This window comes from Primulina huaijiensis, unplaced genomic scaffold (genome assembly GCF_012295235.1).
Source record: "Primulina huaijiensis isolate GDHJ02 unplaced genomic scaffold, ASM1229523v2 scaffold13109, whole genome shotgun sequence".
Lineage (NCBI taxonomy): Eukaryota > Viridiplantae > Streptophyta > Magnoliopsida > Lamiales > Gesneriaceae > Primulina > Primulina huaijiensis.
Genome location: NW_027342666.1, coordinates 5705 through 20044, shown reverse-complemented (window position 1 = coordinate 20044; position 14340 = coordinate 5705). Strand labels below are relative to the sequence as shown.

General features: G+C 35.7%; 1 protein-coding gene across 1 annotated transcript; it reads left to right on the top strand.

Moving 5' to 3' along the window:
- The first annotated feature begins 2760 nt into the window (after positions 1-2760).
- On the top strand, positions 2761-5161 carry LOC140965714 (xyloglucan endotransglucosylase protein 2-like). Its single transcript, XM_073425859.1, has 4 exons — positions 2761-3321; positions 3397-3497; positions 3633-3826; positions 4583-5161. The coding sequence occupies exons 1-4, from the start codon at positions 3129-3131 to the stop codon at positions 4980-4982; spliced, it is 888 nt and encodes a 295-aa protein (XP_073281960.1). The 5' UTR covers positions 2761-3128; the 3' UTR covers positions 4983-5161.
- The last annotated feature ends 9179 nt before the right edge of the window (positions 5162-14340 follow it).

Sequence of the window (14340 nt, the reverse complement as noted above, 5' to 3'; positions counted from 1 at the left end):
ACATAACTTTTTAAAAAATCTCGTGTGTTTAAAAATGAAGTGTAAAAATTCCGGCTAATGGTTAAATGTTCATATGATTAAAAAGAAAAAGGTTATGGAGTTTAATTTTTTACGTTCACATGTGCGCGGCATCCTAGCGCGGATAATGTCGCTGCAGATTTAAAATTTAATAAAACATTATTAAAGACCCTTGGATTATGGCCGATATTAACTCAGTCTAATAAATGACCTTTGCTTCCAATCAATAAATTGGCGGCCGCAGCGGTTGCCTTTATTCACTTGTCATTACGGTACGTATTATTAAATAATTTATATCAAAATCTATTTTGATAAAAATTGTATAATAAAATAATGTGATTTTTGAATCAAATACAATATCTATCTTCAACTCATTTATTTCAAATTTTACACAAAAAAAATTCTTGAAATATTCTTTTTATTTTACATATATTAATTATTATTTTTTATTTAATATATTTTTAATTATGACTAATGTTAATATTATATAATTAATGTTATATTATTAATAAATTTAAATAATAATATTTAAGTTTATAATTTAATTATATAATATAAATTACATTATATATAATATTAATTAATATACGAAAATTGTTTAAATTGAAAAATACTAATAAAAATTAATACTGATACAACTTCAAATATAATAAGAATACAACTTCAAACACTTGAATGAATATATTAATTTTTTGCATTTGTATTAAATTATATTACTTATAAATCATTAAAGACTGATGAAATTAACAGGGATAATGTAGGATATTTAACGACTTTTAATTATTTTTATAGATTTTAAAAGTTTTTAGACTTTTGTATGCTCTATAGAAATCTAGTGATATTTAAAATAAACTCTCATAGAAAATTAAAAATTCAAGTTATATTCAATATTGATTTTTAAAAACTCTATAAAAGTGTAGATGTCTCAAATTTTCAATAGATTTTTAATAATTCCATGAAATTCATTAGCATACAAACATTAAAGCATAATATACAACTATAAATTGTCAAAAAAATTTCTTTGGTTCAACCCAAAGATTTCGATGAATTTTTAAAACTTCTAACTCATACGCAAGTTCTTTCTTGTGAGACGATTTCTCTGATTTTTATCCGTGAGACGAGTCAACTCTGTCCGTATTTCAATAATAAGTAATACTTTTGACATAAAAAATAACATGTTTTCATAGGTGACCCAAATAGGAGACTTGTCTCACAAATTGACATGTGAGATCGTCTCACAAAATTTTTATTTTTAAAAATTTACAAACATACATACAATCCCACATATATACACATATACATGTAGGGATTAAATAATTTAACTTTCAAATAATTAAATTTATGTATCAATATAAATTTTTAAAAACTATTTTAAACTGAATATGTTATCTATGTCAATTAATTATTAGTTCAAATATATTAATAAATGATATATTATAATTAGGTACAAAATCATAGAATTCTATACAAAAAATTTGTAAAGTCTATAAAAATTTTGCAAAATAGTTCACAATAGTCCAAAGAAATTTGTTTGTAAATATGTGATATTCTGAAAAAATCAATAAAAATATATCAATTCAACAAAAGTTTATTATTTAAAAAAATCATCAAAACTCTAGATTGAATACATATTACTAAATATAGTTAAACACACACATATATATACATACTTAAAAATTAGATATGAAAAATAGTAATTTAATATTATTTTAAAAGGAAATTTATCATAACTTCATATATTCATGAAGAGATTAGGATAGTTGAGTTTAACATAAGATCACATTTGAGCAACCCGAAGCCAAATTCATGTTTGATGATAAGATAAAGACTTGTAGCAACTTGATATACTTGGCTAGGATTCAAGTTTGCAGAAATTAATTAAGGTTGTGTTCCATTGCTTTATGAAGACAAATTATTTTGGAGATGTTATTGAAACTAAAGCCAATGTAAGTAATGTAGGGGATATGTCGTACCAAAAAAACCCGTGAAATAAAACAATCAACAAGAAAACAAAGATTTACATTATTCACCCAATATAGACTACGTAATGGAGCTACTACAAATCTTTTTAACATGAAGAAATATTACATGTGTTTACAATAAAATGTTCAAATTCTCACAATCTCGACCCGAGTATTATTGAGAAAACAATTTCTCTAACTTAACAAAAAACACTCAATACTCAATTGTCAATTTTTGGTACAACCTTTCAACTTACCTCCCACCCTCCATACCGAACAAGTAATGGTAGTGAAAGTTTTAAACTGAAGTTTAAAGTAACAACCCAATTTGGTTTTAACTAGGTTGAATATTTTGAAATGTGCTGCGCCACATAACTTTATTTATTTAATTGGCTTGTCCGATCAAAATAAACAGTTTATAGATTAATATTTAGAAAATGACTTGGTTAAAAGAAGAACACGGATCGATGGATAAAAGATATTTAGTTACACGTTATTAGTGTGTGTTTGTGTAGAAAAGAGCAACCAATTTACGTCGAATTGTGTGAATGAATGCTGAACTAGATAAAGAAAATAAATGAAAACGGTGAAGCAAGCAGGCCATGTGCCACAGATTCAGATTTGCAGCACGCACATGCCATGCGACGCCACTTATTTATCAATATTCTCAGTATCCGCATCGTGCACCACATATTTTATATGTATGTATAAGAGGAAAACTCTCTTCTTTCCTTAGGCGGTGGCAGCTTAAAGTAATTAGAAAACCAACTACCCGATTTGTTAGTATAGGTTGTAACGTGATTTGTGCAAGAATTTGTCATGACAGCACAAGACCCAATTTTCTTTTCCTCATAAAAAAGAAAAAAAAAAACTTTTGCAGTCAAAGATGGTGGGGCCGCAGGAAGAACGTGGGGGTTGGGGGCATAACTTTTGTTGCATAGGCCATTAATTGATAGTGTGCATTTTTAATTTCACTCTTGTATTTACGAAGAGAGAAGCAAAAAATTGCACATCGTGCCCCGTCTATATACATACGTAGCTAGACAGACTCAGCCTCTACAAGTATCTGCGTCTTCTTCATTTTGCCATATTGATTGCCTTGGTTTAAATTAAATCGGTCACGTTTCTCTCTCCTATTTCTCTCCAACGATGGCTTCCCATCAGTACTTGTGTTGCATGTCATATGGTTTGTTTATGTTGATATCAGTGGCATTCGGGGCTTCACCGAGAAAACCAGTTGATGTGCCCTTTGGCAGGAACTACGTTCCCACATGGGCTTTAGATCACATCAAGTACTTTAATGGTGGTTCGCAGATTCAGCTCCATCTTGACAAGTACACCGGTATGTTCATTAACCTGACGATGGCCAGCAATATATTTTCATTCGAAATGATCTTATTCGAGTTTTTTGGTGCAGGCACTGGATTCCAGTCAAAGGGTTCTTACCTTTTTGGGCACTTCAGTATGCACATTAAGATGGTACCTGGGGATTCTGCTGGCACAGTCACTGCCTTTTACGTAAGTAACGATCAACCGTTCAAGTTTTAGTTGAAACCATTTTCAGGCCGCCCTTTTATATCCATTGTAGCAGGATTATCATTTTTCTCGTATCTGCCAATTAATGTTCTGTTTCTTCTTAATTGTACTGGGCAGCTATCTTCTCAAAGTTCCGAGCATGATGAAATAGACTTTGAGTTCTTGGGGAACAGAACTGGTCAACCATATATATTACAGACCAATGTCTACACAGGGGGTAAGGGAGACAGAGAACAAAGAATATTTCTTTGGTTTGATCCTACACAAAATTACCACGCCTACTCTATCTTATGGAATCTCTACCAGATTGTGTAAGAAATTTATTTTATATATTTCCATTGCAAATACATTTTTGATTTTGAATTTTACAAGTAAAGGAAAATGATTAAAAACTAAAAAAATATAGACTGGTACTTATTTTTAAACACTGAGCCACACCACAATCTATACACACACACACACACAGAGTTATTTGTTAAATTTAATGTAATGCTTTAAATGTTTAATAATAAATATATAATGCATATATTATTGTATCAATTTTCGATTGATATTATTGGCAATACATGAAATTCATTCTTGAAAATATAAATTACATCAAATTTTGTATCGTTTATATCATTTTATTTAATTGCAATTAAGATTTTGTGCCATATTTATATGTGTAATAATTCATTACTGATTAAATTAATCTTTTTGTTTTGAAATCAACGATCTTTCACCTAGTGACAAATGTGAGTCTCCGACACCAAGCAGTCATATGTTCAATTCACATTAATTGTATGTGATAGTTAATGATGTTAGATCGATAGATAAATTATTACCGTAGTACCATATTTTTATTGGTTAAATAAACTCATTATTTTTAAACTTTTAAAGGAATACAAATTATTGTTATTTTTTCAATTTAAAAAATTAAAAAATTAAAAATTAAATTATTTATCACGCGAAATTTCACATGGAGTAGTAGTTTAATATATGATAGGCTTATGAGATTTAAAAATAAATTTTTATTTTTATAAATTATTATTATATGTCATATTTATTGAAAAGATTTTCCAAAGCAGATTCCTAGTAGACGACGTTCCAATCAGGGTGTTCAAGAACAACAGAGATTTGGGAGTGAAGTTTCCATTCAATCAGCCCATGAAATTATACTCAAGCTTGTGGAACGCAGATGATTGGGCGACAAGGGGAGGACTCGAGAAAACTGACTGGTCCAAGGCACCATTTGTTGCCTCATACAAGGGCTTCCACATCGATGGTTGTGAGGCCTCTGTGCAAGCCAAATTTTGTGACACGCAGGGCAAGCGTTGGTGGGATCAAAAGGAATTCCAAGACCTCGATTCGTACCAATGGCGGCGCCTTCGTTGGGTTCATAATAAGTACACAATTTATAACTACTGTAACGATCGGACCAGATACCCCATTACTCCTCTGGAATGCAAGAGAGACAGAGACATATAGTGTGTATGTACTTGTGTTTTCTATTTGTTTTCCAAACCACCCTCTCCCCCTTCCCCAGAAAGGAATAGTTGTTATGTGAAATACGTCTCTTACATTACAATGGAGGGCTTCGGTCTGTTCGATATGCTTTATTTTTCTGTATGTTGCTAAAATCATTTAAGTTGACTTGTTCTCACTTCTTTCAGAAACCAGTGAATAACACGTGTATTGTGTCAAAATTCGAGCGCATATATACAAGGAGAAAATACGCATGTAGACACCAATTACATGTAATAAAAACTTAAAATTTCGAAGATAAAAACACAATTCTACACTACAATGGTATCATGGTTAATCATAAGTACTTGTTTGTGATAATTAAAATTGGAAGTTATTGTAGTCCAATGAGCTGGATAAAACATTTGAAGTCATAGGATTTGAATAGACACATACGAACTGATCTTATCTGATATTAAAAAATCCCCATCGGAAAAATCGGAGAACACCGATAATTTGCCTCCTACTCTATCCTCTCTACTCTTTTACCCTTGTTTTCTCCTCTGTTTAACATCTATTGTCTGCTCCATCAAGGAAATCGCACACCCAAAAAAAATTTATATTTGCACTGGTTTCTCTTCAATTTGTCTCACACTTTTTGCTGAGGTTTTTCTTCAATTTATCACTAGTTTTGTTCAATGATTGAATAGTTTTGTTCTATTTGTCTGGGGTGTTTTGATTCAATTTTTTGGTTGCTGCCACTACTTTTTGTTCAATTTTCGTAGTTTTTTTTTTTCAATTTTCCACTGGTTTTTTACTACATGATATATTCTATTTGCCGTTGGTTTTAAACGTGTTTCGTACTGTTTTGTGACTATATCTTTATTCTAGATTTTGTTTGTCTGTTGTTTTTTTGTTGTGCTCTATTTTTTGGATTAGTATTGCTTTTTTAATTGTATGTTGGAATATATTATTGACTAAACATTTTGAGAAAAAAAAAAGTTGTATTATTTCTACGGGATAAATAAATTTAAATTCTTGGTTTTTGAGTAGGATTCAATATTAGTACTTTTTTATTTGTCATGCATTGAAATTGGATGTTTGATTATCAAGAAATATTGGGTGATGCTGAATTTCTATGGCATTTTGTGTTTGAATCTCGGATTTTTTTTAAAAGTCTAGGAATTCAAGATTAATGATTATATTTTTAAGCACCGTTTCAAGCTAACCTTTGTTTTAGTGGAAAAAGAGAAGAGGAATTCGTGTGTCACTAGTTTGGTGACATTTGAATCTCTTAAGAAAAAAATCACATATATTATGGTTCAATGATGCATGAGTTAAGATTGAGAAATGTCTTTTGCGTAGATTGTGCGGTGGTTTCTAAAAAGTTTGAAATCTTGTAACAAATTTCTTTTAACACATATAAAGACACAGTATAATTTAAAAATAACATTTAACCGCTTCTTTTTTAATCATGTCACACACCTAATCTCAACAAGGCGGGCCCAAGTTGACCCGCAAACCCATTATGCATATGTTTTTTTTTTCTCCCGAAAATACATCTTTTCAGTTCTAAGATTTCTCTACACAAAAAAAAATCAAAAAATTATTACATTCATCAAATTGAAATCTCAACGACATAATAAAAGTTAACTCTGATGCGATAATTGAAACTGAGATGGATAAAATAGCTCTTGCCATATTTTTTTTTTAAGTTGAGCACGTACATTAAACTCTATTTATCTTCCACAAACTCAAAATGCAAAAAATTTCAGTTCTTGGCAAACACTTTAGCCTAAATATGTATTGAACTATGAAGTTTTGGAAATCGAAGTAACAAGATTTGAACTTAAATTCACAAATTCGTCATATTTTTGTAAAGTGGTACTCAGAGGGACGAGAAAGAAGCAGCTAATACCATGAATAAGCATTCAATAGGCACATGAGACAATAGAGAACACCCATCACTTAACCATATGTCATGTACAACTCAAATTTCAAACTCGAAATTATCAAATCTGAATCAGTGAGCTATCAAAAATGTGTACGAAACGCACAATCCAAAAGTGAATCCTACTGGACAAAAACTGTGCAAAAACGATCAAACGGATATCGCAATCCAACCAAAATCAAAAGTAACCCCCAAGATCAATCTGAGGGGTGAATCTATATGATCTAAAAGTAGCCAAAATCTTGACGTGTGTGGAGCTCTGAGAAAGTAAGAAACTAGAGAATAACACTGGGAGACACCAAGACACTCAGGTAAAGAGAGAGCAGGGGACGGTGGGCAAGAAGTCTGCAGTAAACGCCCGATAAATATTGTATGTATACCAGCTAAGAAGGTATCCGAGTCCATCCTGAATGAAGAACTGAATACCACAAGGTGTGCAAGTGTCTGGACCCACTTGAGCACAAAAGGTAAGCAGCGAGACGAGAAAGAAGCGGCTATCATCTCCACCACCTGCTCAGAAAAGCCAAACTGCTTAAGGACATCAAGGATGAAAGAAAATTGGACCCTATCATAGGCCTCAGCCATATCCAATTTAAGAATGACATTGCCACCATGGGCGGGGAGGTTAAGGCTATGAGTGAGCTTCTTGTCCGAGATGATTATTCTAGGCACAAAGCCGCTTTGATTATGAGAAACAAGTCTCCCAACCACCAAACTCAACCAAGAGTACAATAGCTTAGAAATGATCTTATTCGTGATATTACATAAGCTGATAGGTTGAAAGTTAAACCAGACATGCACACCCTCAACCTTAGGAATCAATGTAATCGTGGTAGCAGTGAAGCTTTGTGGCATAGGGAAACCTCGGAAGAAATCCAAGACCGCATCCAAAACATCCTGATGGACAATCTCCAAACAATGATGGAAGAAGGCCGAGGAGTACCAATCAGGGCAAGCCACGCTGTCCTTAGGAATGTGGAAAACAGTCACACGAACCTCCTCTAGAGAGGGGCTGGCAATAAGACGCGTATTCTCCAAGTCACCGGAAAAAATCAGTGAAATCTAGGCGATCCAACACAAAGGGATCCCCAGTAAGCAGGTTCTGGAAGAAAGCAGCCCTGGATTGCTGAATGAGCTCAGGAGACGTGAGACAAGTCCCATTCTCCCAAATGTGGATAATCTTATTAACCACATGATTTTTCTTAACCATGTTGTGAAAGAGTTTGGTATTCCGCTCTCCATCATTTAACCAAGTGCACTTAGATTTTTGTTTTTGAAAGTCTGCCTCCATGGCATTAATAAGGGCCAGATCCTCTTTATACTTGGATATATGAGTCCAATGCACTCTAAGGGTCTTTCTCACACTTCGCCTCAGCGAGTCTCACCAATTTCTCACCCTCCGAATTTTATCAAAGATATTCCCGAAAATATCTCTATTCTACCACTTGAGATGACTCTTGAGGCATTTCAATTTAGCAAAGAGACGACGCATGATAGTCAAATGACATGGCATGTTCCAGTTGAGCCTCACAGTCTGAAGGAAACCATGATGTTGGATCCACATGCTCTAGAACTAGAAGGAGCACGGGCCATGAGCAAACACAAGAGCAGAGACCAAAAGAGGGGAGTGGTTCGATACTGTGCGAGGGAGAAGCTCCACTCGAATAGAGTTGAAGTAATCACCCTAATCAATAGAGACAAGAACCCTACCATGATGCTTCCAGATAGTGTTATTCGTCCAGGTTAATGAAGAGCCCTAAAATTCAATGTCGACCAATCTGGAATAAAAAATGAAATAATTGAAATCCTCCATAGGATGAGACCTGCCTCCAGAAGTGCCTAGGCACTCAGAAGAATCTCTAACAACATTAAAGTCTCCACCAACGAGCCATGGGCCAAGCTCGGGCTTTACCTGAAGCAGAGAGCCCAGAGAGCCCTAAACTCAATGTAGTTGCACTTAGCATAAACAAAATAACAGAAGATGTCCACCAGAAGGGAAGGGGTAGACACTCTGGCATGAAGAAGGTGAGCGCGATCAAAGACACACTCCGCATTAACATCATCAGCAAAAAAACACTACAAGAATTTCTGCATACAACCACGCACATACGACAACGGTTTTTATCCGTTGTGATAGGTCATATTTGCGACGGTTTTAACATTACCGTCGCCAATAGCGACTGTTTAAACAACAACCGTCGCAATTTGTCTATAAATATCACATTTTCGGTCTATTTTCCTCCACAACACTTCACAATACTTTAAATTTTTCTCTTTTACACCATTTTATCACTTCACACAACACTTGAAATTTTTCTCTCCACTTCACAACATTTAAAATTTTTCTCTCTTACACCATTTTATCACTTCACAGAACACTTAAAATTTTTTTCTCTTACACAATTTCACACAACACCTAAAATTTTTCTAAGCACTTCATAACACTTCAAAATTTTTTCTCTCTTATACAATTTCACACAATACGTAAAATTTTTTTCCCTTACACGATTTTAATACTTGACAACACTTAAAATTTTTTTCTTTTACACGATTTTAGTTTCGATTATAAGTTTTTTTTTATAGATTTCTTAAATTATTAAAAGTATTTTTTTTATTTTCCGAAACAAAGTAGCGACGGATAGTGTGATTAATAACAGTCGCTAATATTAGCGACGGTCGTAATTAATAACTGTCGCTAAGTCAAAATTAGCGACACTTTATTAAACCGTCGCTAGTTAAAACCGTCGCAAATATGACCTATCACAACGGATAAAAACCGTTGTCGTTGAACTGACTTTCAACAACACCCTCAGTTACAACAGTTTTAAGAAGGCTACGACAACGGATTTTATCTGTTGTCGTTTGCCGTTTTTGGTGTAGTGAAAGCTCAAATCTGGCCCCAGTAATTCGAGATGACTCTAGGAATGCCTAAACGAAGAGTCATGAATCGCTGATCAAGGTCGATCATTGGCTCTAGAATGGCCAAAATCTTAATATATTTCTCCTTAACACATGCGTGAAGCCTTTGTTGGGACTCCGAAGTCCGAAGTCCTCTGATATTATAGATTTGATAGTTCACGGGGATCGAATCACACCCACACTCGATTTCTTTTTCGACGACTCGAAATGAGTCTGCAGATGACAAACAACCTAGTCCTTTCTTTTGATTCTTAAATCAAACATCTCCGTGTCTTGATCATGCCCCTCAGGCTCTCGGTGATCCCAAGACCGAGTACCACGGTGAGAACCCTGGGCATCCTCCCTGTTAAGGATGAGGATCACCACCTAGACAATGGAAATCCCTACTGAGCCACAAGCTCCTCAATGGACCTAGAGGAAGCATCAGCAGGGGACACAGGAACAGAGGGTTTAGATTTACTGCTATGATTCTCCCTGCAGATCTCCAGAACATCTAAAATCATATTCACACCAGCATGTGGAGAGCCTAGGTCATCCGCATAATCAACAAAAGGAGTGACATCCTCCTCCTTCATTCCGATTCCGATATCACCGAAAGAAACCCAAAATATCCCAATGATCGAGCACAAAAGGATCCCCAGTAAGCAGATTCTTAAAAAACACGGCCCCAGAACACTGGATAAGCTCAATGGAGGTTAGGCAGGTCCCATTCTCCCAAATGCAAAAAATCTTATTTACCACATTCTTATTCTTTACCATTTTATGGTAGAGTTTGATGTTACGCTCACCATCCTCTAACCAATTGCATGCATGTTAGAATGAATTCCGTTGGCCTTTTTTTCTTATTTCACAAACTAGCACCACGGCACTGAGAAAGTAGTGCCGTGGCGTTTACTCTTCGGCCCTTGAGCGCCGCGGCGCTGGTCACTAGTTCTTAGGTGCTTCGTTTTTTGAAAGACTAGCGCAGAGGCGCTCGGTATATGGCACTGCGGCTCATGTTCTTTTGAAATATTGGCGTTGCAGCGCTGATTTGGTGGCGCCTAGGCGCTAACGCTTCGCACGAACAGGTGCTGCGGCGCTTAGTACTTGGCGCCTAGGCGCTAATACTCACAAAATTTTGACCACTTAAGCTCCTATTAACGCCTCTTTTCAGCCCTTATCTACATATTAAAACACGTATCAATGTCTAATCTTTACTTGCATAATTTAATAACATAAAAACGCAAAACAATTATACTACTGAAAATAAATAACATAACAAAAGCATTAAAAAATACTGATTGGGTTGCCTCCCAATAAGCGCTTGGTTTAACGTCGTCAGCCTGACTGTCACCAGCTTGTTCAAGGTGGGTCACGTGATCTCCTGAATGCCTTGATTTTCACCTTTTGACCTTCAACGTCCATGGTCAACCTTCCTTGTTTCACGCCAATTATGGCTCCAGCAGTAGCCAAGAATGGTCGTCCTAGAATGACATGAACATTTTGACTATTCTCCTGTCGAGCACAACGAAATATGCTGGGAGCCTCAGTTTATCGATATGAATTTCAACATATTCCACAAAACCCGACGATACCTTGATCGATTTATCTGCCATGTGCAAGATTAATTATGTAGGCTTCATCCTGCTCAGTCCAAGTTTCTCGTAGAGAGAACTTGACATTATATTCACGCTCACGCGGTTGTCACACGAGATGACGATTGCGAGGGCGTCTTTCTACATAGTTGACTAGAAGTACCCAGCTAGAAGTGCTTTCCGCGCCAAGAAATAAGCTCCCAAGTGATTCCCGCAACAGCCCTCGTGAATTTCCCTTAGTACGTAATTGAACTGCTTGGGATCTAGATGTAACGACCATGGGCTATCCCGATCTTGGGCTCCCTCGGGGGCCTCGTCTCGTCTTGGGTTCCCACTGGGGTCTTTGTTGTGGAATTACACCGAAACGATGCCGATCACGATGATAATAATACCCAAAAATGCGGAATAAAATAATCAACAAGAACACAAAGATTTACGTGGTTCACCCAATATAGGCTACGTCCACGGAGCACTGCAACTTTTATAACTAGAAGAAATATTAGAACAAGTGTATACACCAATACACACAATATTTCTCACACTCCCAACCCGAGTATACCGAGAAAATAATTTCTCTAACTCACACAAGAGAATTCCCGCACTCAAGAAAAAAATTCACTATTTTTTCTATGCACTCTCTTTTTATCAAAGCTGGAAAGCTTTTGATTTTGGGATACAATAACTGAAGGAATTGAGCTATAATTATAACTAATTCCCACGTCCAGCTTTTTAAAATCTTTCGATGTGGGATACGTTTTTTTTATTATTTAATTTAATGTGGGTCCCACCACATTAAATTCTTACCTAACAATTCTCCGACTTGAAGACTTGATTTCAATTATGTCTTCACACCAACAGTGCAGCAGCTCATACCTCTTTTGTTAGTCTAGGAGACCAACTGAAGTAAAACACAACTTCAATTTTCCAATGATAACAGCCTTCGTGAGCATATCAGCTGGATTCTTGCTTCCAGGAATCTTCTCAAGCTTCAAGACTCCATTCACCCGATCTCTAAGGATCCCCATTCCAAGGATTTGTTTTGCAGCATCCAAATCCTTCAAAGCAAATTCCTTTGATAACTCTTTCTCGAGTGTATCAATCTCCTCCAGACAAGCTCTGCTATCAACATATCATCTACATATATCAGTAGTATGATATAATAACCATCAAACTTCACATAACAACAGTGATCAGCCTGATACCTCAGAAAACCATCACTATTCATTACACCATCAAACTTCTTGTACCACTGTCTTGGAGCTTGTTTGAGACCATACAAGCTCTTCTGAAGTTTGCACACCATTTTCTCTTTCTCTCGTACTTCAAATCCCTGTGATTGATTCATTTCTTCATCTAGCTTTCCATGAAGAAACCCCGTCTTTACATCTAACTGTTCCAAATGTAAATCTTCTTTTACCATCAATCCAAGTACACTTATGATAGTATTTAACTTTACCACCAGAGAGAAAATATCAGTGCAACCAACGACTTCCTTTTCACCTTTTTACAACAAGTATTTCTTTGTACCGCTTGCTACCGTCATGTTCTAACCGGTACTTCCACTTGCTATGTAAAACCTTTTTACCTTCAGGAAGTTCTGACAACTTCCACATGTGATTGGATGACAGTGAATCCATCACATCTTCTATGGCTAACTCCCACTGTTTAAAAGTCACATAAACATCCGATTTATTTTCACAAAATAAACCCAAAATTTCCTGCTCGAATCGTCAACAATAGTGCCATAATATTTTGAGTGATCTCCAAGGGATGTCACAGGAGATGGTCCACATACATCAGTATGTACCAGCTCCAAATCCGCCGATTTCGGTTCTCTAACCTCTTTTGAAAAGCTCACCTTTTTCTGCTTTCCAAAAAAAACAGCTTCACACAACTTGTGTTCAACGATCTTTAATTCCGGTAGCTTTCCGTTTGAAACAAGCATCTTCATTCTCTTCTCACTCGTATCCCCCAGCCTACTATGCCATAGACTTGAATTAGCTCCAGCATCCACAGCCGCTAATTTATTTCTCAAACTGGAAGTCATATAAAGTGTTCCAGTTTTCTTTCCTCGAGCAACAATCATGGCTCCCTTTTTCCCTTTCCAAGAACCATCACCAAAGGTCACCTTATGACCTTCGTCATCAAGCTGTCCTACTGATATCAGATTGTGTGTCAACTCTGGTACATGCCTTACTTTGTTGATTTTACGGACAGATCCATTTGTTATCTTCATCCGGATATCACCCATACCAATTATTTCCAAAGGTTTTCCATCAGCTAGGAAAACTTTTCCGTAATCTCCTGCAATGTAATTATCGAATACATCACGATTACCAGTTGTATGAAACGAAGCTCCCGAGTCCATAACCCAAGAATCAACCGGGCTTTCCATGGATAATAGCAGAGCATCATGTACTTCCTCAGTGACAACATTGACATTATTCTTCATTGATCTACAATTCTTTTTAACTTGTCCATGGATGATGAAGAACTTATTCCATCTGATTTTCTTATAGATTTAGTGACCAGTCTCACCACAACTCCAACACTTCACATTCTTTTCAAAGTTGCTTTTGTCTTTTCTATTTCTTGACTTGGACTTACCGCGCCATTGGTTAAAACTCTTTTCGCCACTCCTGCCCCTTCTTCTATTCCCGAGATTTAGAGCAAAACTTGATGATGTTCCTTCACCAGAATCCATCTTTCGAACTTCTTCAGCAAGAATTTGATCTCTGACATCATTGAATTGTAGCTTTCTTTTTCCAACAGAGTTACTAACCGCTGCCTGCATCGGTTCCCAATTGTCTGGTAAAGACGCCAAAAGAATAAGTGCCCGAATCTCATCATCAAATTTAATTTCAACCGATGTCAGCTGTGAAACAATCGTGTTGAATTCATTGATGTGTTTAGCCACCGATGCTTCTTTCTCTCATCT

Bases quoted from the DNA above. Each gene is read 5' to 3' on its own strand.
- LOC140965714 (XM_073425859.1), top strand. From the start codon at position 3,129: ATGGCTTCCCATCAGTACTTGTGTTGCATGTCATATGGTTTGTTTATG. The intron at 3,322-3,396 runs GTATGTTCATTA...TTTTTGGTGCAG, and splicing joins CCATCTTGACAAGTACACCG to GCACTGGATTCCAGTCAAAG. The intron at 3,498-3,632 runs GTAAGTAACGAT...TGTACTGGGCAG, and splicing joins GCACAGTCACTGCCTTTTAC to CTATCTTCTCAAAGTTCCGA.